Source organism: Tasmannia lanceolata, unplaced genomic scaffold, assembly GCF_043159265.1.
Source record: "Tasmannia lanceolata isolate RefF3 unplaced genomic scaffold, GAP_Taslan_0.1 ptg000020l, whole genome shotgun sequence".
Taxonomy (NCBI): Eukaryota; Viridiplantae; Streptophyta; class Magnoliopsida; order Canellales; family Winteraceae; genus Tasmannia; species Tasmannia lanceolata.
Window position 1 is genome coordinate 2,855,606 of NW_027518697.1, and position 21,933 is coordinate 2,877,538.

The following is a 21,933-nucleotide window of genomic DNA, read 5'->3' on the forward strand; positions in this document are numbered from 1 at the left end:
GTACTCGGATTCAATCCACTTCTGTACATGGGCAGGGACAACTGGTCCCACCCTTCATTGAATAAAATTGGCAATTTTAAAAAAAAGGCTGTTCCCAAGAAAATGAGGGCCAATGGACGAACTTAAACTCTTTCATTTGAGGGAACAGGAAAATGATATCTGCACTCCCTCCCTTATTTTGACATATCCCTCATATAAAAGCTCAACAAGTAGATGCAGTGACAAAGAAAGCAAGAAATTATATTAAGGGTTTTCATTGTGATTTTTCACTAAGTAATGGATTGAGTCTGAATCTATTTCAATTGAAAAAAAAAAAGAAAAAAGGATCGAGTCTGCATGTTTGCAGGAGTTTGATTCGTGTGTCCCTCAGAGAAGAGGCTGTTTGCTACTATTTTATTTCAAATCCCTTTATTCTGTTACAGAAAAAAAGCAAATCTCATTGGGCTCTGTTTCCTTGAGCAATAAGTACCAAGGGATGGAAAGGAGAACACACCAGTTATTATCCTGTCCAAGCTCTCTATTTCTCAAAGCTAAGAATCAAAATTCGACTGGCTACTGCTTTGCGTTGATCAGATTCCGGATAACAAATGGAAGAATGCCTCCGTGGTCGAAATATGCCAGCTCCACCTATATATTCCCCACATTTCATAGTCAACAGCCATAAGCAGAAGAGAAAACCAACAGTAAACTGGTGTGTAATTATAGACATAGTATACTAGACACTAAATAATTCCGAACATTTCTTGTTTAGAGCCATAGAAGAAAAAAAAACCTTTTACAGTTTCGTCAAGTCTTACATTTAGGGCAACTCTTCTTTTTTTTTTTTGATGGGTAAGCTGAGGTTTGGTGGGAACCCCTACCGGTTTATTTGATAAAGAGAAAGATGATACAATATAAGGCAAGAAATCCACCGAAACTCAGAACATGTGAGAGTAGGGGAAACAACCTGAGCACATAATAGCGATGAACACTGACTCAGAAATATAAATGCTCAAAACTTGTGAGCTACATAAACAGCTAATTTGGTAGGGAAATATTGGGAGAAATCAGATCAAAGATATGAAAGATCGTCATTTTTAAGTTCAAGAGGTTTGCAAAAGTTCCTTTCTCAGTGGCATCAAAGGGGTGCAACTTGGGTCGGGTCGGGTTAAGTTTTTGCTAAAAAAATGAATTGAAATTGGAATCTACCAAAAGCCGACCCGATTTTAGGGTAACAGCTCAAGCCGAATTCCCAAAAATCGGCTTGAGTTGCACCCCTAAATTTGGAGACGGAACTTCAAGTTTGATTTGGTTGCTGATACAACTTTCCCATCTAGTAATGCTGACAGGCAGGTGGTATGCAGTAGAACACTATGCTCTGCGAAGGAGATTTTGTTACAAACTTGCAGTAACAGGACGGTTCAAATTAAAGAGAGAGTGCAGGGCTCAAATCAATAATTTGGTCTGAACTTGGGAGTGCAGGGTCTTTGATAATGTACAATGTACAATCATAGCACGGGGGTAGGACGATATTTACAGAGGTCAGCTTCTTCTCAAAAGAACGAGGCTAGGTCACATGAGCTTCTGATGTGGATTTAATGCACAAGGATGGTTTGGCCAGTTGGACGAACTCAAAATTCATGAGGGACCTTTGGCCATTTATAATAAACTGATATTTTGATATTTGGAGCATGTTAACACTGTGAAATGTTGTTTCAATAGTTGTTCCGACTAAAAAAGGAAAATAAACTTACCTCAGTATCGAAACGAGCTGTACAGGTGAAAGATTTTCCAGTGTCCGTCACAACAGTTACATCTTGGCCAGGCCTAATCTCGCTAACACTGCTAGGGAGGTCTATAGTGTAACGTTCATGACCCGTCAGGCCTAGTGTTTCCGCATCCTCCCCAGGCTTGAAACACAGAGGAATAATACCCATTCCCACTAAATTGCTGCGGTGAATTCTCTCAAAGGTCTTGGCAATCACTGCTTTCACTCCCTAAAACATGATACAGAAAAAAAATCAAACAAAAAACCCATGACAAAACAAAGTATTTCTAGCATGGAAACACACAGGAAATGGAAAGCAACTAGAGAAGAAGTAAACTCACAAGCAACATTGGACCCTTGGCAGCCCAATCTCGAGAGCTTCCACTTCCATATTCTGCTCCAGCCAGAACAATGGTGTCATGTCCATCAGTTTTGTATCTCTGGAAATGTCATAAGAACAGTTTCAGTAACTAACATAGCAGTCTGTCAGAAATGCTTTCTGAGACTGTTTGGCTAAGGAAAATACACCAAATGGCCCTGCATCTTAAGGACAAAATATTGTCTCTAGGATAATAAAATGGCCTAATGTATCAAAAATATTATCCGACACAAAATATTGTCTCAGATAATAAAATGGCCTAATGTATGAAAAATAACTAAAAGTAAGCACATTGCATCCATCAAATGATTTTTCTATATAAAAATAAGATTTTTCCAATTGATGGTGCAGCAGGTATTAAATTATTATTATTATTTTTTTGAAAAATTCAGCAGATTCTAAATTATGTAACAATTATCTACATAATTTCAATTTATTGCAATAATGTCACAATAATTATTTGAAATGATATCAGATAATTAACAAATTTTCACGATAAATACACAAATTTTTTATTATCGTGGTAGCATCACGATATTTGACACCCCTTCAGTTACATATAAATTTAAATTTTGTACACTATTTCTGCCTATTATTTTCCATGTTATTTCCTGTGATCATCCCAATGAAAACAATAGATTTTGAATAATCCAGATAAGCACCGAGCAATAAATTTTCAGAGAACAATAATAGTCGTTGCGATTCTAAAGAGTCTAAGCAGAAAAGTAAAGGATTGTTCGTGTGGCTAGTTCTCAGTATCCTCTCAAAGTAGGAATTAGAATATCAAAATTGTTCAAGAATAGAGAACATTTCACTCAATAATAATAATAAAATTGACTAGCAAGATGACATCATTTCAATTAATGAACATGGCCAGGCAAAGGACATGTGGCAAGTGCATTTTGTGATCAGGACCATTGATTGAAGAGCCATCGGTGAGCAACCCAGTGGGTCCACATCCCATGTTGAACGAAGATTCCATCCGCAAGATTGAAGCAGACAAAGAATAAACAGCTTGAAGACAACTTAAAAACACATCACTTTCGTCACCCTGATCAAAGGGCATAAATCATCTGATGAGGGTGGGCCCATGGGTCATGAACCGAACATGTGATGGCTAACAAGATTCATGGACCTGATCACCATAATATGGTGGTCTGTCCATGCCGAACACTCACGTGACCATTTAAAAAAGATTTTTCTCCACTAATAGTAGTTACTAGTAAGAAAGACGCAGATTTGAATCTCAAATTTCTTAGCTAACCTTTGCTATTTTCAATAAATTATGGTGTTTACAGAAACTAATTGGGCATTTGTAATGGATCTACTGATCCATTTCAAGAGATCTATGGTCTCTACTCTCTAGAGCAGCTTACTCAAAACTTCCATCTTTAGTTAATATTGTTAAAACAAGGGTGTCCTTTAAGACATCAAAGATTCACCTAAGGTTCACCCAGTTTAAGAACATCAAGGGGCCGTTTGGATACGCGGATTTTAGAATCCAGGTTTTTAGTTTGAAAACAGTGTAAAAGAGGGTACAAGATCAGGCTGCTGCTGCTGTCCTCGCGGCGTTTCTTGGATTTTAAGTGAGAAAATCAGGTTTTAAAAATCTCTCTTGCATCCTAAGATTTCTAAAACCTCGAAATATGGGAGGATCTGCTACTCTCTTGCTGACAGAAAGAAGGGCGAGAAGTCAAAACGAGTCAAAAACGACGGCTGGTCCGCTTCTTCTCTTGTCTCTTAGCTTCAATTTTTAAGAAATCCCAGATTCTAAAATTCGCGTATCCAAACGGCCCCTAAGTAATACAGAATCAAAGATTTAGAGAAGCCCAAAAGGGGTCCATTAACTTGACATGGAGGAACTCACCATTGCTGCATCAAATACAGAGAGCTTATCCCCTGTTGGAATGTGAACCGTCTTTGGACCCACTTCTCCTTTCAAGAGCTTGTTGACAAGGCGAATATTGGCAAAGGTGCCCCTTGCCATGACTTCATCATTGCCTCGACGGCTGCCATAGGAATTGAAGTCCTTTCTGTCCACCCCTCGATCAAGGAGGTACTTTGCAGCAGGGCTGTCCTTGTGGATGCTCCCGGCTGGTGAAATATGATCTGTTGTAATACTGTCACCAAAATTGAGCAAGCAATAGGCATCCTTTACACCATGAGGACCAGGTTGAGACATGGTCATGTTCTTGAAATATGGGGGCTCGTGAATGTAGGTCGATTTGGGGTCCCATGAGTAAAGAGTGGTGGCCGGGACTGATAACTGGTTCCACATCGGATTGCCCTTGGTGATTGCCTCATAAGTGCTCCTGAACATATCGGGCAACACGCTGGATTGAACAACCTGAAACGTGGAACGTTCCGAGATTTTAAAATAAAAATTTCCATGAAAATTACCCTGGCATTGAGAAAATAGGAAAAAATAGACAAATGCTCATCTATATTGCTAGACCAAATATATGTGATTGCTTAATATGTGTTTCAGAAGACTTTAGACAATGAAATATACTGCCAAGATAACAGAAAAACGTTTCTTCTAAGAACATGATACGGAAATTCATTTAAGACAAAACATGGCTTACATAGAATGAAATTTCTAGAAGTTTTAGTCGCAAGGTCAGCCAGATTAATTGAGAATAAGAATATATTAGCAGTTGTCTGTTTCCTGGAAAAGAATAATAAAATAGGTTTTCTCTAAGATTCTTTAGGTACGCCTCAATAATCAACACATGCCCATACACAAATAAACATGAAGCAAATGAAAGATGCACTTGTCGCAATTGTCTAAGATTGGCAATGTCCTACCTCTGCGATTTCTTCAGTGGATGGCCATATATCCCTGAAATAGATACTCTTGCCATCTTTCCCCGTTCCAATCGGTTCCTTCTCAAAGTCAATGTCAACCTGAAAAGGACACCATAACAAAGAAATGCCTATCATGCAGCAAGTGTAAAGTTGTTTGTGGTATCAAGGACCAACATCAGAAAATAATGTAAATGATTGTAGATGCAGCTTATATTATTGATATCTTCTTAGACTTGATAGAAATTTACCTGTTCTTGTTCTTATTCTTGGATTTCCTAATCATTACTTATTTTACTTTTTTCTGTAATTTTTCCATAATCTCAACACTAGAACGCCTTTTAAAGTGAAGTTTTTGCCTCATATTCAAGCCTTAGACATTGCTTCATTTTCATCCTGCCACTTCACTTTGCTTTTGGTCTTTTAAAATAATAGTTGCAACCTATGTTAGTAAAAAAATATGATGGCAAAAACATGACAATCCATAAATATAAGTTTAAGGTGTCTTTGGCCCAAAACAACAAGAAGGATAAAAAGTGATGATAGATGAAAGTAAGTGTTTTTATATAGCCCTAACCAGAAAAAAAATGCTATGAAAAAAATGAGCATACATATAGTCATTTTCAATCCATATTAGATTGAACGATTATTTAAGATTTTAGGTGTTGGGTTTGGATTTTGAATACTTTAATGTTGATCATTTTATTTAGTAGCTTTTCTAGTCAATACATTCCGAGAAAACATTGATATTATTGTTAATATACAAACATTTGTTAGCAAAAAATAATGAAAAAAAAACGATTAAGAAATAGAATACAAGATGGGCAGATATTGCCCCTCAACAATGAAACAACTCTGTTTCCAGAAAAAAAGTCTAAAACATATCATTTTTTAAAGAAAATGCAAGTTTTGCTAACATAGGTTACAACACATCCGAGATTCATACCATTGAAAGATAAAAAGAAACCACATCCAAGATTCATCCATTATTGTTTCAGAAGAGACTGAAGATTAGGATAATTGGTAATTGAGATCAAGATAAGACACTTCCATGCAAAAGAGGTCCAAACGAAGTATTAGTCCTCTATAGCAAATGGCTAGAGCAAAAGAAGATGAGACACAATCTCTTCAACAATGTAACATGCCCTGCACACTAGGGAATTGAAAACCTCAATGTAACATGTTTCAGAACATGTATTTTTATAAATCATTAGAGAAGAACTGGCACCCCATGATGGACCATTGAGGTTCAAGATTATGAGTGTCAACACTCTAAATTCATTTGGTTATTGAGATTTTCTTTGAGACCTAAGTTTTCATGGTGTTAACCATTGTTTTAAGCTCGCCTTGTGAACTCAAAAAATAGTGAACAGCAACACAATCTTTTCTGTTCTGAAGAATACAGAAACCAATTATTTTTCAAGATTAATTTCAGGTTTTGTAGACAAACATTTTATTCTTTTCATGTTCATGTACTTCTGACCATGGTTTTCTATATTATTTCATGGAAGCAAAGGAAGAATGTAAAATGCCAACTTGTAACCAAGACATACCGTCCCAGCAAGGGCATATGCAACGACTAGAGGAGGTGAAGCAAGATAGTTAGCTCGAGTCAAGGGATGCACCCGACCCTCAAAGTTTCGATTTCCAGAGAGCACAGCTGAAGCAACAATATCTGCAAAAGGGGAACCACTATTACACTAAATTTACAACGCAAAATGCATAGTAGATACAATTGATAAATGAAAAGGAAAAAAAAATCAACACAACAATTCTGAAGGCATCAATAATAACACTACCATTTTCTGTAATTGCAGAAGCAACTGACTCATCAAGATCACCAGAATTCCCAATACATGTAGTGCAGCCATACCCAACAATATGGAAACCCTGCTGTTCCAAATATTTTTGCAGACCACTATGTATAGCAAATCCAAAGCTAAGGTTCAGTATTTCATGGAGACAAAATAATACACCGAAATTTTTGCAAAATATGTTTCCAAGCACAAAATACAAGGTAGTACCTCTTGAGCAAATATTTGGTAACAACTCCAGAACCTGGGGCAAGACTTGTTTTAACCCATGGTTTAACCTGGTAGATAATCAACTCCTTAAATCACAAAAAAAAAATGCTAGAAAACCTTGATATAACTGCTGGTTTTTTCCAACCAGCGTCGAACAAGGAGGAGGAGGAGGAGGAGGGGTCAGAGTAATAATTAAATGATAAATCAAGTTTGAGAATGGTCAGAAATAAGGTAGTAAAATACATGTTTACTCCCAACTAACCTCCAGACCAAGTTCACATGCCTTCTTTGCAACAAGGGCAGCCCCAAGCATGACACTGGGATTTGAGGTATTTGTGCAACTGGTGATGGCCGCTATGACAACACTACCATGCTTCAGCTCTGCAGTCTGTCCATGGAATGAAAATTTTGCAACTTTGTCTTGCCCCTCCTTGGGTACTGCAAATCCCTGTGAAATTAAATTTAGAAGTTCAGAAATGAGCTTGCATTGAATGATTAGATTTATGAAATGTCCAAATTTTATGACCTTTTCCTCGACATCAAAGTACACATTTAAATGTAAATTTGTACATAGCTTTGTTCTTGTTCAACTGTATTATTGGGGATCAACCTATGATACACTGAAGTGAGTTATCAATAAAAAATACACTGAAGTGAGCCAGTAACTACATGCTTTCTTGAAGTATTTCCAAATAGGCCAACTAAAGCACACTGACGTGAGTCGGTAACTATACGCTTTCTTTAAGTACTTCCAAATAGACAAATTGAAGCAGCTGGACACATGAACATAAAGTAAACCAACTTAAGTAGACCCTTCAATATAGCCACAAAATTCAAATATATCAGAATTGGACGTTCTGTATTTCACCTTAAATCCAACTTTGCTATCTAGACAAGAATGCCAATCTGCCTTCATTTCTTTCAAGGGAACCCGGTCATGAGGCCTGTCATGATAAACAATTGAATCCTTTGATGAATAAAAGATACAGTAAAATGTAAAGTCGAGTGAAAAAATTGTAAGGGATTTAAAAAATAAACACACCGCTTTGGCCCTGAAACACAAGGTTCAACATCCTCAAGTTCCAATTGTAGATAAGATGAGTACACTCTTTCTTGCTGGGGCTGAAGCCACAAAAACATATCAGTTAATCCCAGAGTCAAACTGCACAGTAAAACTTTTAAGTAGTTAGGATTTAGGAAACAGGTTTACCTCATTGTAGTCAACAAACATGTTATTTGCTCGCAGATAGGCTTCTATCATTCTCACCTATTATATAAAGAATTAAATAACTTCATTATAAACCACCGTTCCAATTCACAACCCATCTTAGATAAAGAAAAACACTTACAGTTTCATCACTTCTTCCTGTCAACTTGAGATATTGTAGAGTCACATGATCTACAGGAAAGAAGCCCATGGTTGCTCCATACTCGGGCGACATATTAGCAATTGTAGCCCTGTCAGCCAGCGATAACTCACCCATGCCTTCACCTATATTAAAAAGAAAAGGTTTAGCCGTTTAGGAGTTCAAATATAAGCCATAACAAATAAAAACCACTGAAAGGTTGTGTTCTACTTCATCCCACTTCTTAAAAATTGAGATTACCATAAAACTCAACAAACTTGCCGACGACGCCATGCTTCCTCAACATTTGAGTCACAGTTAAAACTAAGTCAGTTGCTGTGACACCATTCCGTAGTTTGCCAGACAACTTGAAGCCAACAACACCCGGTAACACCATGCTCATGGGCTGTCAAGTTTAAAAAAAGTACTATAAGAAAAAATGTTGTGAAGAACCATCAACCAGTACATGTGATTTGGCATGCTGAAGAGCAAATGTGTGCTCTTCTGTTACTCAATTCCAAGCAATAGTTTGCAACATGCACAGGCAAACAACAGGCAAACAAGCATAACATAACAAATTCCAGTAACAGGAATGTGATAGAAGCAAATTATCTTAAATAGAAGCAGATAATAACCGAGAGAAGTCCCCGCTGATTAGAACGGGAAAAAAATATTTGTTTACCATTTGGGTGAAGGACAAAAAAGAGTTGAAGATCTTAGTCTGTCAGAAATGCGAATAATAGAAATCTCCTACCAAACAAATGTTCGAGCATACTTAGTCTTATGATATCTAAGATGCAAGTGCATGAACATACATGAGATCCAGGCACATAAAAGGCCAGAAAAGTATATATGTGCCAATACAGGGGAATGAGACTGATAGAATACCATAATATCTTTTTCTTTTTTTTTGAATGGTAAGAATAAATTTCATTCAGAGAAAAAGACCGAGTAGGCCTTTACAAAGGAACAAGAACAATAAGAAACAGACAAGGACAACCCCACTTGGGCAGAAAATACATAAGAACCCAAAAGAAACAGGACTTAAGGAGGGAGAAAATCAAACAACTCCACCTCCATCCTCGAAACCCAGCTCTAGCTAGAGAGTCAGCTACCATAATATCTAAAACCCAGCTCTAGCTAGAGAGTCAGCTACCATAATATCTAAAATTGTATGCAATTATTAGGGTAAGAACACAGTGGAATGTTAATGATAAAAGTATTTCAGGTTCTTTTTTTCTTTTGAATGGAAGTACGTCAGGTTCTTACGCCTTCCATATTCTTGCAAGCATCTGAAACAGAATGCTGCAAATTACCAACCACATTTGACAAACATGTTCTCAAGATTTTACCAGCCTAGCTATTATCGGGAAAATTTCAAATTTTGAAGTTTTTTCAGGATAATATCTCAAAATTATAGCAGAAAATAAAAAAATAAAAAGCATTAGAAATACATAATATCTCTTGTCAATGATTATTAAAAAAAAATCTCTTCTGAATGATAAGTCATCATTATTCAAACCAAACAAAACCAAGCAGCAGCTAAGGGACCTAGATGGTCAACAACATATTTGCTACCGTGGGAAGCAAGTGCGAGAAGCAATGCAGGAAGCGGAAGCAAAAGAGCAGTGGGTTTAGAAAAGAGCATAATTTTAAAACTCCCCTACATCATCGTGGACTCCCCCGAGTCGACTCCCTTTTCCCTTGGCCACGTTTCGTGTTTTGGCCTATAGAATAAATAAAAACTTCTTTGACTCTCCCAAGTTATGACCACGTCAATCGAGTACTTAGCCGCTTCAACTGAGTACTCAACCGTGTCGTGCCGAGTCGACTAGGATTTTCTTCGGCCACCTTTTTGACCCCATTCGCGTTTTGAAACACTGGAAAATAGAAAGTGTCAGAAGTGAAAAGCTCTAAAGACAATAAAGAGGAAATGTGTGGGAAGCGTCATTAAAGTCACTATGAAGCATGTAATAAGCCTCATTAGAACCAAGCAAGTATATAGAAAGAGTCTAGTTAATAGAAGGTTTGGGAGGAATGGTTAATGTCGGTAAGGATTACATGTAGTAAAGAAGGACTCGCAATTGACTAGAATCACAAGTTTTAGGCATTTATAGTTTCATATGTTTTATTCATGTAGATTTAATGTTACGTTTCTGAAAAATGATCTATGTAAGGTTCATTAGCAACTTAAGATGAGTTTTTAGGTTTTAAATACTCCTTTTTAAATACATTCATTTGGCAATAACAAAATGAATAAATAAAAATATAAAATAAATTGCGTACTCTTAAAACACATAGGAAGTGTGGGAAGCGTGCGTCCCCTCAATTTGGGAAGCAAGAACTTAGCTTCCAACTGAGCTTCCCATCCAACTAGGAAGTTTCTAGTAACTATGGTCAAAAGCATAATACAGGAAAAAAAGTAGGAAAAAAAAAGACTAGGCAACTGTCTCCAAGCAGAAGAAGAACGGAACGGAAACAATGGAACTGCAATTGACACCATTGTTTACCAACATAAGAAACGACAAAACTATCTCAATATTATTGTGTTACTATGGTGCGAGATCGCAGTAATAAAAAACACAAATATTTTCTGATGATAAATTTAATTCACACAAATATCTTTTCTTTTAACATGAAGATACAAGTAGTCCTATTCCTATGAGTAGAGTATAGGCCTTTCTTCCTTTGAGAAAGATACTAGTAGTAACCAATCAAGTGCTGCCTGCCTAAACCAGAGGCAGTTATAGATTCTATAAGAAAACTTCATATGAAAGAATCTCAAGAAATAAAGAACTCAAATCTCTATTTCGGAACTTCTATTTTGCAAACCTCACAATCTCATCTCAAAGCGTTCCTCCACATCATGCAGAGTGCTGCTTATGTCGTACATTCTTATGTCGTGGAAGTCACATCCTCAGAGAATCTCCAAGAGATGATTGGCCAACTTGCTGATATACAAAACCGTGACTTCTCTATTATCTTGTTCAGTCTCTTAATGCCTTTTGGGATGAAAATGTGAGAATTTATGATACCTCTTCTTGCAGTAACATCATTTTTCACCCATTCAATTTGAATGGGTGCTTTCTCCATCACGAACCAGATTTATCACGGAATTTCTAATCACAGTAGGAGCTTTACAAAGAAATAGCTTAGTAGTTAGTAGCCACATCAACAGCACTCTGTATGATTTTAGATGTGGCATATTCCCTTTGGCAATATAAACATGTGGTTTCAATATATTAACGCCTTTTCCCAAGTTAAATCTGGTTCATTTTTGTAATTTTTTACTCACATGACTTCTGTCATATCACATCGTACATGATACCAGAATCAATAGGTGTCCTCAAATCCATGTTTGTATCACAGTTGGAACTTGGAGGTAGACGCCTATTGACTAAACAATGAAGCATCCATACTTTGAGCATAATTAAACAACCAATTGTAATCTCAACCATGACGAAGCTTATAAGCAAATGATTTGTTTCTATTACACTCAACTATACAAAGCAACAACTTGTCTTAGCCTATATTGTTCAAAAACATGCAGACTATGAGTCAACTTGGAAAACAAAAACATTCTGACATCTTCAAAGAAACAAAAAGAAACCAACAGTTCATGAAGATACCCTATACTACCTGGCCAAGCATCGCTGCCTCTGCTTCAATTCCTCCAACTCCCCAGCCAGCTACTCCCAATCCATCAATCATAGTGGTGTGGGAATCGGTTCCAACCACACTATCAGGGTAAAGAATGCCATCAGTATTGAACACAACCCGGCCAAGATATTCCAGATTAACCTGAAATTTCATCACGGTAATTTACTTGATAGTGATACAGAAATTACATAAAACAATAATATTCTGCAAAGATCGCATAAAATAAAATTCATAGACAATGCCGACATTTTGGAATTCAGCATAAAGAATACACATAACCTGAGATACAAAATTCCCTACCAAAGAAAAATTTGGTTACTTCCAATGGATAATCTCAAATACCTGGTGCACGATACCAGAGCCTGGAGGAACAACAAGCATGTTTTGGAAAGCTGTAGATCCCCATTTAAGGAAACCAAATCTTTCCTCATTTCTTTGAAATTCAAGTTCCATATTGGCCTGCACTGCGTTTACAGATCTTGCTACATCGACCTGAACTGAATGATCAATAACAAGATCTACTGGAACCTGCATGAAAATATCATCTTAAAATATATAATATACGAAATGACTGAAAAGAATGACGTAAATGCGCGCGCGCGCGAGAGAGAGAGAGAGAGAGAGAGAGAGAGAGAGAGAGAGAGAGAGAGAGAGAGAGAGAGAGAGAGAGAGGAAAAAATAGCATACGGGAGTTCCTAATTTTACTCAATGATAAGATATAAGCATCTAGAAGTTCTTAAGAAAACTAACTTTGCTCCAAAGAAACAGAAGACATCTCTGAAAATAAAAAGTGCATTAAAACTAGTAAGGAATGACATGTATGCCTGCATGTGTAAATATCCAATAAGACGGTTATGCAATTAAGGAATTTGAGTTCTTTGTTCTGTTATGCCTCATCATATCATGATAAGTATAACTGGTTGAAGTAAGTTGGAGCCAGTGGTTAAACACTATGAGCAGGAAGGTGGTTTGATGTTTGTGTTTTAAAAACATAATTGGCACCTAAGTTTCCCAGGAATTAACATAAGAAGAATGGGAAACAAACACACCAGGGGATTGATCTTATTGGAATCGCTGCCAAGGTTGTTCATAGCATCCCGCATGCAAGCAAGGTCAACCACAGCTGGTACACCGGTAAAATCCTGGCAAAAGAATCAAAGGTTATAGGTACACAAAACATCTTACAAAACGACAACATAGACTAGCCTCGTAACTCACCTGCAAAAGAACACGAGCAGGTTTAAAGGGGATTTCAACTTGCTTTGGAGAAGTCTTTTCCCAATCGATGATTTTCTCAACATCATCCTTGGTAACTTGGAAGTTATCACAATTACGGATTGCCGATTCAAGAAGAATCCTGATAGAGTATGGCAATTTATCTGTGTCATAAACAAGGGAAAGGTGAATAATCTTGATAGAGTGTGGCAATTTATCTGTGTCAATAACACAAAGGATGGATATGTTTTCTTGTACAAAATGGTCAAAAGTCTGAAAAGTGACAGTTTTCTTAATCTATGGATGAATCGATTCTGTGCAAAACAAGACTTCTCACATAAAATGATGAGCAACAACATTAAAAAGTAATCATTACCGATTCTTGGATCATTAAGAGCAGGTAAACTGTAGTACTTCCCGAACTCGCCGCCACCAGGCTTTGGGAGACTGGTGAATATGCCCTTGAATGCATTCTCAGAAGCTGAAATTACAACATGAAATATAAATAAGCTAAAAGATTCTACATAAATAGGAGCGGATAAACTAGCCAGAGATGGGGTTTCCAGGGCAAGATTGGAGCAGTTTGATTTTTTTTACTCTGTGATATATATTTTGTTTTTTCACCTATCTATATGTACTGACCTTCTCGGTCTCTTTCTATCAATAATATTTACCATTCAACAAAAACAAAAACAAAAAAGATTCTACACAGACTATTCGATAAGAGACATCATGTTTTATTTTAGTCAGACACAGAAAAAGTAAATAAACTATATAAACACAAATTCCTCCAGAACAAACAAAAATCAGCGTACTGGTCTGATCCATAAGCACTAATTAAACAATAAAATCACACTCATAAAAAAATCATTTCATTCATTCCAGATTAAATCAATTTAAAGCAAAATCCTGTTCATTTTAAAAATTCAAATGCAAAGGACGACAAATTTCTTCAATCAAAACCGCCTCTCAAGCAGAAAACCACAAAATTTTCCAATACACTACAGAAAATCAGTGGAGAAAAAAGAAAAAATGAACAAGAATTAGTTAATACATACCCATGGCCGCAATCTTCCGCTCTAAACATTCGTTTAAATCAATTTAATACAAAACTCTGTTCATTTTAAAAATTCAAATGCAAAAGACGACACATTTCTTCAATCAAAACCGCCTCTCGAGCAAAAAAAGACAAAAAGAAAAAAACGAATAAGAATTACTGCTTAAATACCCATGGTTGAAATCTTTCGCTCAAATCGTTCGATGACAGCAGCAGAATTCCTGATCTGAGCCCTAAGACTGATAGGCGATCTCCAATCTAGACCGTGGCTCCAAGAAAAAGACGATCTCAGCGGCCTAAAAACGGCGGCACCGGATCTTGAGAAGCTCAAGGATCGGTGATTTATCAGAGGAGGATGAGAAATTAGGGTTTTTGATAGTGAGGCAGAGGAAAACCTAGGCCCAGATGAAGAAGCTCTGAGTATTTTAGCTGAGGATGCAGTTATATACATGACGATCGATCATCAATGGATAAGCAGAGATGATTTGTCAGAAACCCTAACCCTAATATTTCGCAGAAGAAAATGAACAAGGGTTTTATGGCTTCTTCTGCAACTGATGACGGGCTTTTTTGACGTTGGACGGAGCGGAATTTGTGCTTTCTGCTAGGGCTGCAACTCGGGTCGGGCGGGTCGGGTTTTGGAGAACCCAACCCTACCCGAGAAATATCTCGGGTCGGGTCGGGTCGGGTTTTTTTTCGGAAAACCCACAATTCCCAAACCCGGCCCTACCCATGATAAATCTTGGGTCGGTTCGGGTCGGGTCGGGTTTTTTCACGTTGACGCAAATTTTTAAGGAAAATTCTTGTTTGGCAAGGCAACTCAACTCATAGAAGCAGAAATTACACTCACATTATACTTGAATCAAACAATGATGTAATTACACTCACATCACAGTTGAATCAAACAATGCTGTAATCAAACAATGTTGTAATTACAATCAAACAATGCTGAATCAAACACTTGAATCAACTCAACTCATAGAAGCAAAAATTACACTCACATACAGTAACAGTGGGTGCGTGGGTTTTCACTTTTAACTTTGGGATAATTACATTTACACCCCCTCTAGTTTCTGACACATCCACTTCCACCCCTATAGTTTAAAATGTGACAAATACACCCCTGTAGTTTCAATTTGTTTAAGGTTTGCCCCCTCAGCTGAAGGTTCGTCCATAGATTGAAGGGTTAGGATGATCCGATGGAGCTGATTTTTTGGGCACACCATATCTATGTCAGGACCCATCAAATGAACGCTTTGGATCATCCAAATAATGTGGGCCCCTACCCGAATCCAAACACTACCAAAAAATCATTCAAATAATGTGGGCCCACATTGTTTGGATGATCCAAAGCGTTCATATGATGGGTCCTGACATAGTTAGGGTGTGCCAAAAAAATCAGCTCCATCGGATCATCCTAACCCTTCAATCTATGGATGAACCTTCAGCTGAGGGGGCCTATCTTAAACAAATTGAAACTACAAGGGTGTATTTGTCACGTTTTAAACTATAGGGGTGGATGTGTCAGAAACTAGAGGGGGTGTAAATGTAATTATCCCTTTAACTTTTAACTAACAATAGAAAAAAATGTATATACTATAACTTATGTAACTCGGGTCGGGTCGGGTCGGGCCCCTTCAAACCCGGCTCGACCCGAGATTCATGCGGGCTTTTGAATGCTGAACCCGGCTCGACCCGAAACCCATGAAACCTGAACCCGACCCAGGCTATTTTCGGGTCGGGTCGATGCGGGTCGGGTTTTACCCGGCTCGAGTTGCAGCCCTACTTTCTGCTATGTTTTATTTGAAAATTGGGAAGATAAAAGTAGTTGTGGGGCCCACTTATATTAATGAGCATTCCTTGTTGAGGATTGTGCCAAGTGGACATATTGGTAGGGCCCAGTCACGATATCGGAATGTTTACTTCCTAGGGTTGGGTGCCGCTTCTAGAAAACTGAAGATTTGTCTTCTTTATGGCAAATGGCAGAAAAAGAAATTTAGAATTAAAAGACGCCGAAAGATGTCAAGAAATATAAATAAATTTACTTAGAGAATGACATGATTTTGTGATATTTAACTATAACATGGTGGAGCCCACTCTTTTTGGTTGATGGAGATCCAACATAGGCTCTACAAGATCTACGGTTGAGATCAATCAAAGGTGGGTCCACTACCCTCCCTCTCTCTACTAAAATTTACAGTGGAAGAGGAACGCCTCAGTAGGGCACGACCTCATTGTAATAGAATGTTGTGTGCTCACTACGCCATAGTGGGTCCCATCTTTGATTGATATATTTGATAGGCATAGATATGGATCTCCTATTCCCCTGTAACTATGCCAAACTTATTGGGCCCCAGTTATGCTTCTCTTATAAGATCACATCCATTCATCCTGACAGCAACCATAAGCCAGCCAAATGCCTTTTAAAACAACCCACAACTCACCTTTTAACCATTGATCATTTACTTTTCTCAAATCACTCCACCTTAAAGCGTGAGCTTTGATAATAGAGAATAGGCTAGCTCCAAATAATTTTTATCTAGAGTTTTCCAAACCCAGTCTCAGAATGAGAGAGGAGGGAGAGGAGGGATCATATGGGGGAAAAACACCAGTTATGTGTGCCACTTGTTTCTAGGATCATATGAGAGCACAACCTTTCTCTCCCTCCTACTTCTATCAGATATCTGTCCACAACTTCACCTAGTTGTGTGTGCCACTTGTTTCTGTCTGAAAAATACTTTCCTCCAACCCAATGCAATCGTTCCTTCCACTTGATTGATCCAAGAGAAAAGTGAAATTTACATCTGAACACAGGATTGATCCAAATTGAAATCTACTCATTCTACTATACCATAATCAATGGAACCTATGTAGCTCATTGTTTGCCAAATTAAATTAATGGGCTAACTTGTCTAAGAAACAAAGCTCGTTGGGAATATTCCAATGAGTGGCAAGTTTCCTCATATGCTCATGATCATCAAGTTCATCAGCACATGCCACTCGCAACTGTTGTAGTATAAGAATTTCTTTAAGGGCATGTTTGGCAACTATGAAAAACTATTTCATGGAATATTTGCGGTGTCTAGTTGTAAGAGATACGCAGGCGAATGAGATTCTTGGGTGTGAGGGGAGCACGATATAAGCCCCTAAAAAAAAGGAAAAAAAAAAAAACTCAAATTTAAGGTACATTTTTGCACCATTTTTAGGTATTTTTCATGCTCTTTCCACGCCTGCCTCTAAGTCCCCTCTCCCACCTTCGCTGCCTATCTGTTACAATTGGGCCTATAAATATTCCATTGAATAATTTTTCATCGTGGCCAAACATGCCTTAGGAGTACAAGAAAACATTTGTGCGGACATTATATTCATGAGAAAAATATGTGCTTTATGACTTCAATTCTATGAGGCAAAAATAGTGCGGCAGCTTTAAAATGTTAGGTATTAATAGTTATGAATAATGTATTCAATAGCTATAGAAAAGTTTACAAGCGCCAAGTGTATGATGTTCAATCCCAGTTTACCTACCAAAAAAATTTATATTTATAAGGTGTGTAATAGTTGAAGGAAACTTTATATTTATAAGGTTTTAAGTAATCTCTCAAGTTTTCCCATTGTATATAGTACAAGAACAGCGCACATGCGACGCAGATGCCTGCTAGATTAAGAAGAGGAAGAATGAAAATATAGATAAATATTTTTGAAATGTTCCCTTCTTTTGTAATGTAAGATATAATGAAAATACGAGTGCACAAAAAAGAATAGTGGGCCCTATCTATTTGAGTAATCTTAACAAGTCCCCACCGTAGATAGGTTGTGCTACAAAAATCTTGTCCATATATAGGATGATCCTAACCCTTTGATTTGTCGAGCTTTATGTACCATTGATTTTAAACTTTCTTAGCCATCCATTTTACTCCAAATATATGGGGAGATTTGTTTCATGATGGGCGGTCGTGCAGCCCCTTAAAGTGTGCAGTAGGACCCATATGAATGGATGATCTAAGCCATTCATTTGTTAGCTCCTGTCGAAGATATAGGCCATGCCCCAAAATGGGTCTCATAGGATGATCCTAATTCACCTTTCAATTTGTAAGGTTTAAAATTGACAGCACAATATATAATCCTCCTAATCTCGAAGTATTAAGGGGATTCACTGAACGTAATAAAATGGTTGAAAGGGTTTCTTCCTATTCTTGGCGGTTCACACAATAGAGTAGAGGGATCTTCCATTTCTCTCTGTCATGTTAGAAGATCGGCGAACAATGAGGCGGATAGGCTAGAAGAGGGAGGGAGCCTCCAGGGTGGCATTGGAGTTGTTCGATTTTCTCCCCTCTTGATGTCGATTGTCCTGTTCCTTTTGCCATGATGTGGATTGTCTTGTTCCTTTTCTTTTCATTTTCCCTTCATGGGTTGTTGTCTGATGTTTCTTTTCAATATAATTCTTTTCCATTCAAAAAAAAAATGAAAGGTTTAGATCATGCTTGTGGGCTCCACTACTTTCCTAGGTACACGGCCGCCTACAATATAAAATCTCATATATGAGAAGGTTAGGATCAACCTAATAAAGAAGGTTTTGGGGGGCAGGTCCTATCTACAGTAGAGACCAACAAATGAATAGTTCAAATTCTTCAAATAGTTGGGCCCCACTATTCTTTATCTTTTGTGGGCGAGCATTATTGCATATACGTATCTAGAGATATACATTCTCTAAATTTTCTTATTTGCAATGTAAGGTTTTTAATGTCAACAGAAAAGAGATTTACAGGTATCCTACGGGGCTATGCCCATGAAAGCCAAGCTACCATTAATTTACTTGATTAATATTACAATTATTGAGTGAGGTTTTATACAATCTAGGTGCTTGTGTGCCTGATAGTGATGATATCGTAACCGAATTGGGAATATATAGAGAATTGAACCGAACAAATAGCCTCTTCACACGTTAAGAATAACTTCCTCTGATTTTTTATTCATTTCTTTTGAAATTGGGGTAGGTGGCTTTCTGGGTCTATGCAATGCTTGGGTGTAATATAAGGGTCCCACCTCATCAAGACATGCTGTGTAAAATGGTGGCCCCACCCTATGCATGGCCTTGCGTGGAGATCGTGGGACCCACACCATCAAAAGAAGAGGTAAAATTTTGGGTAGTTGCCTACACTCGTTAAGGGGTTTGGCTTCTCAGGACATGCTAAACCCCAAGCCCAACAGGTTGTGAGTTGGAACCTTAGTGTTGTGGATGAAGAGCAGTGGAACGACCTAGCTTGTGCATGTGAGGAACAACGGGAAATGATGAGTCCCACCCATGCATGAGTTTGGGTAGAGGTCCCAATTCTTTCACAGAAAGAGAGACACTAAGGCTTAGATGGGAGATAGAGGGTGTGTCTACCATTTCACCATCAAGGCATGTTGAAAGTGAATTGTATTCCATGAATATGATATCTATCTAGTATGATATACGGAATATATCAATAAATAAAATAAAAAAATATAGTGAATTTTTTGGAAGATTAGATCTTTGCTACTGGGACCAATCTTTATCATACTTCTCTGTCTTCCAAGAAGATTATATCATCACAGTCAGAGATCCAACTCTCCTCCCACTGCTTGGGAGCTTTCATGTTCGAAACATGGTGTAAAATGCTAGGCCTTGTAAAATAACTAGCCTCACCCATGCTATGCATGCAGAAAAAAAGCCCACCACAGGAAAAAAGTTTTCCAATAAAAAATTTCAATGTAAAGAAAACAAATGACAAAGGTGAGAAACACGTTTAGTATATGTTATAGATAGGGGATTTACTATGGACCACCACACGAGGCATTTCACGGGAGGGCTGTTGGATGAGAGAGCATCCAAATAGGCTCACTTTTCAACAAATTTTGTCTCTTTCATTTAATTTATCAAAGGTGGCTGTACGACTAAAGCAAATCCTAGTCGACTCAGTGTGACACGATCAAGAACTCGGATGATGCAATTGAGAACTTGATTGACGCGGATGGTGGACATAACTCTGGAGTCTGATCAGGAGTTTAATTGGTTTGACTTTGTAGGGCAAAATGCATAGTCCAACAAAAATTTGGCCAAAGTAAAAGAGATTCTACTTTTGAACTTTAAATGTGCACCATGCTCTCATTGGAAAGCTCTTATGATAATGTGATTTCTAGACCTACCAAGTATGGACTTTAGATTAATCAAACTGCGCCACTGTAAGCCTCATTATTATATATCCAAGGATCCAGTTCCAAGCCTCATTGTTCCTCCTTTATCTTGTAATCATCACCTAAAGAGTATAACATCTAACAGACTTTCTTCCATTTTTTATCACTTGGGAAATGGGTTGGTAGGAAAAAACATAGAACCAAGTGAGGACTAGAGATAGAATTGGAGAATATACCTTTTCCTTGCCATGTTTGGAGGGTAGTGAGTATTTAGAAAAGGGTCTCATGGGAAAAGGGATCAAATTTTCTATATAAATGTGTGTGTGTGAAAGAGAGAGAGAGAGTCTGAAGTGATCAAGTCTGAAGTGATCAAGTCTGAAGTGATGTTGGTTTTAAATAATTATTAGTCGAGTAATCAAGGGCATATATAAGGGGATGGGTAACTCATCCAAGTACTTTGCATGAGCAATTTGTCTTCTGCTCATGCAATCTCAATGCCTTGTGCCATAAATCTTCAAAAAAGAAATAATAAATAAAGGGAAATGATTTCTGCGCTCAAGTTTTGAAAAACTTGCCCTCCAATTGTTTGTCGTGTAGTATTGCCCTCCAATTGTTTGTCGTGTAGTATTTAAAGGAATGTCGAGGATATTATGGTTCTCAAAAAGCTCTTAAAACTCTTTAAATACTACACGACAAACAAGTGGAGCGCATGTTTATCAAAACACTTGAGCGTTTAAATCATTTCCCTAAATAAATAAGCCCTCCTTCTAACATGCTTGCAAACGGCTTTTGGAGACTTCACATCAAATGACTCCCTTTATCAACTAGCATATATTACAACAAAACAAGAAAAAAAAAGATGGAAAAAACAGCATACTCATATAAAGAAGTGTTTATGAGAGAGAGAGAGAGAGTGAGAGAGAGAGAGAAATATGTTGCAACTCTGTGTATAAGGGTGATCTCCTAAAGTAGAGGCTATTTCAGAGCAAGAAGTTAATTATAGGAAACATGTATTTGCTAGTGGCCATTGCCGAAGGCATTTCCGGCTGGGCTGTTGCATGTGAGAGCAGCCACATAGGCTCACTTTTCAATAGACCTGGCAAGAATTGACCCAGACCCATGGGTCAACCCGGCCCGCTCATAATTTCTGGGTCTGGGTCAACATTTTGGGACCCATTTCTAAGTTGACCCATGGGTCAACCCAACCTGTCAAAACTGGGCGGGTCCGGGTTGACCCGCGGGTGCCCGTAGAAGTGAAACAAAGTAGTTTTTCCGTAATTGCCATATTGTAGTTTTTCCCGTAATTGTCATATAAAGGTGCCATTTTTCGGTACTTTTTTCCATAATTGTTATATAAAGGTGCCATTTTCGGTACTTTTTTCCATAATTTTTCTCAACACTTTTTCCATAATTTCCCTCCAAAACTTTAGTACCTTATGATTATTATTGCTAGCTACCTTTCCAGAAATAGCATTTCCGTGCAGTTTTCACCACCTCTAATAAGACAAATCTTTTAACACATACAATTGCAAAGGATGGGCGAG

At 37.7% G+C, this 21,933-nt stretch overlaps 1 protein-coding gene across 1 annotated transcript; it reads right to left on the reverse strand.

Annotated features, from left to right (window-relative positions):
- Nucleotides 1-219: 219 nt before the first annotated feature.
- On the reverse strand, nucleotides 220-14,917 carry LOC143855158 (aconitate hydratase, cytoplasmic). Its single transcript, XM_077365376.1, has 20 exons — nucleotides 14,405-14,917; nucleotides 13,553-13,657; nucleotides 13,180-13,340; nucleotides 13,011-13,103; nucleotides 12,304-12,489; nucleotides 11,941-12,102; nucleotides 8,563-8,707; nucleotides 8,305-8,447; nucleotides 8,166-8,222; nucleotides 7,998-8,077; nucleotides 7,824-7,899; nucleotides 7,218-7,403; nucleotides 6,956-7,023; nucleotides 6,731-6,849; nucleotides 6,485-6,606; nucleotides 4,935-5,033; nucleotides 3,994-4,473; nucleotides 2,089-2,187; nucleotides 1,734-1,976; nucleotides 220-627 (listed from the first exon to the last, which is right to left on the reverse strand). The coding sequence occupies exons 1-20, from the start codon at nucleotides 14,682-14,684 to the stop codon at nucleotides 553-555; spliced, it is 2,979 nt and encodes a 992-aa protein (XP_077221491.1). The 5' UTR covers nucleotides 14,685-14,917; the 3' UTR covers nucleotides 220-552.
- Nucleotides 14,918-21,933: the final 7,016 nt, after the last annotated feature.

Bases quoted from the DNA above. Each gene is read 5' to 3' on its own strand.
- LOC143855158 (XM_077365376.1), bottom strand. From the start codon at position 14,684: ATGTATATAACTGCATCCTCAGCTAAAATACTCAGAGCTTCTTCATCT. The intron at 13,658-14,404 runs GTATTTAAGCAG...TTGTAATTTCAG, and splicing joins GCGAAAGATTTCAACCATGG to CTTCTGAGAATGCATTCAAG. The intron at 7,900-7,997 runs GTGTGTTTATTT...TTATCATGACAG, and splicing joins TGTGTTTCAGGGCCAAAGCG to GCCTCATGACCGGGTTCCCT.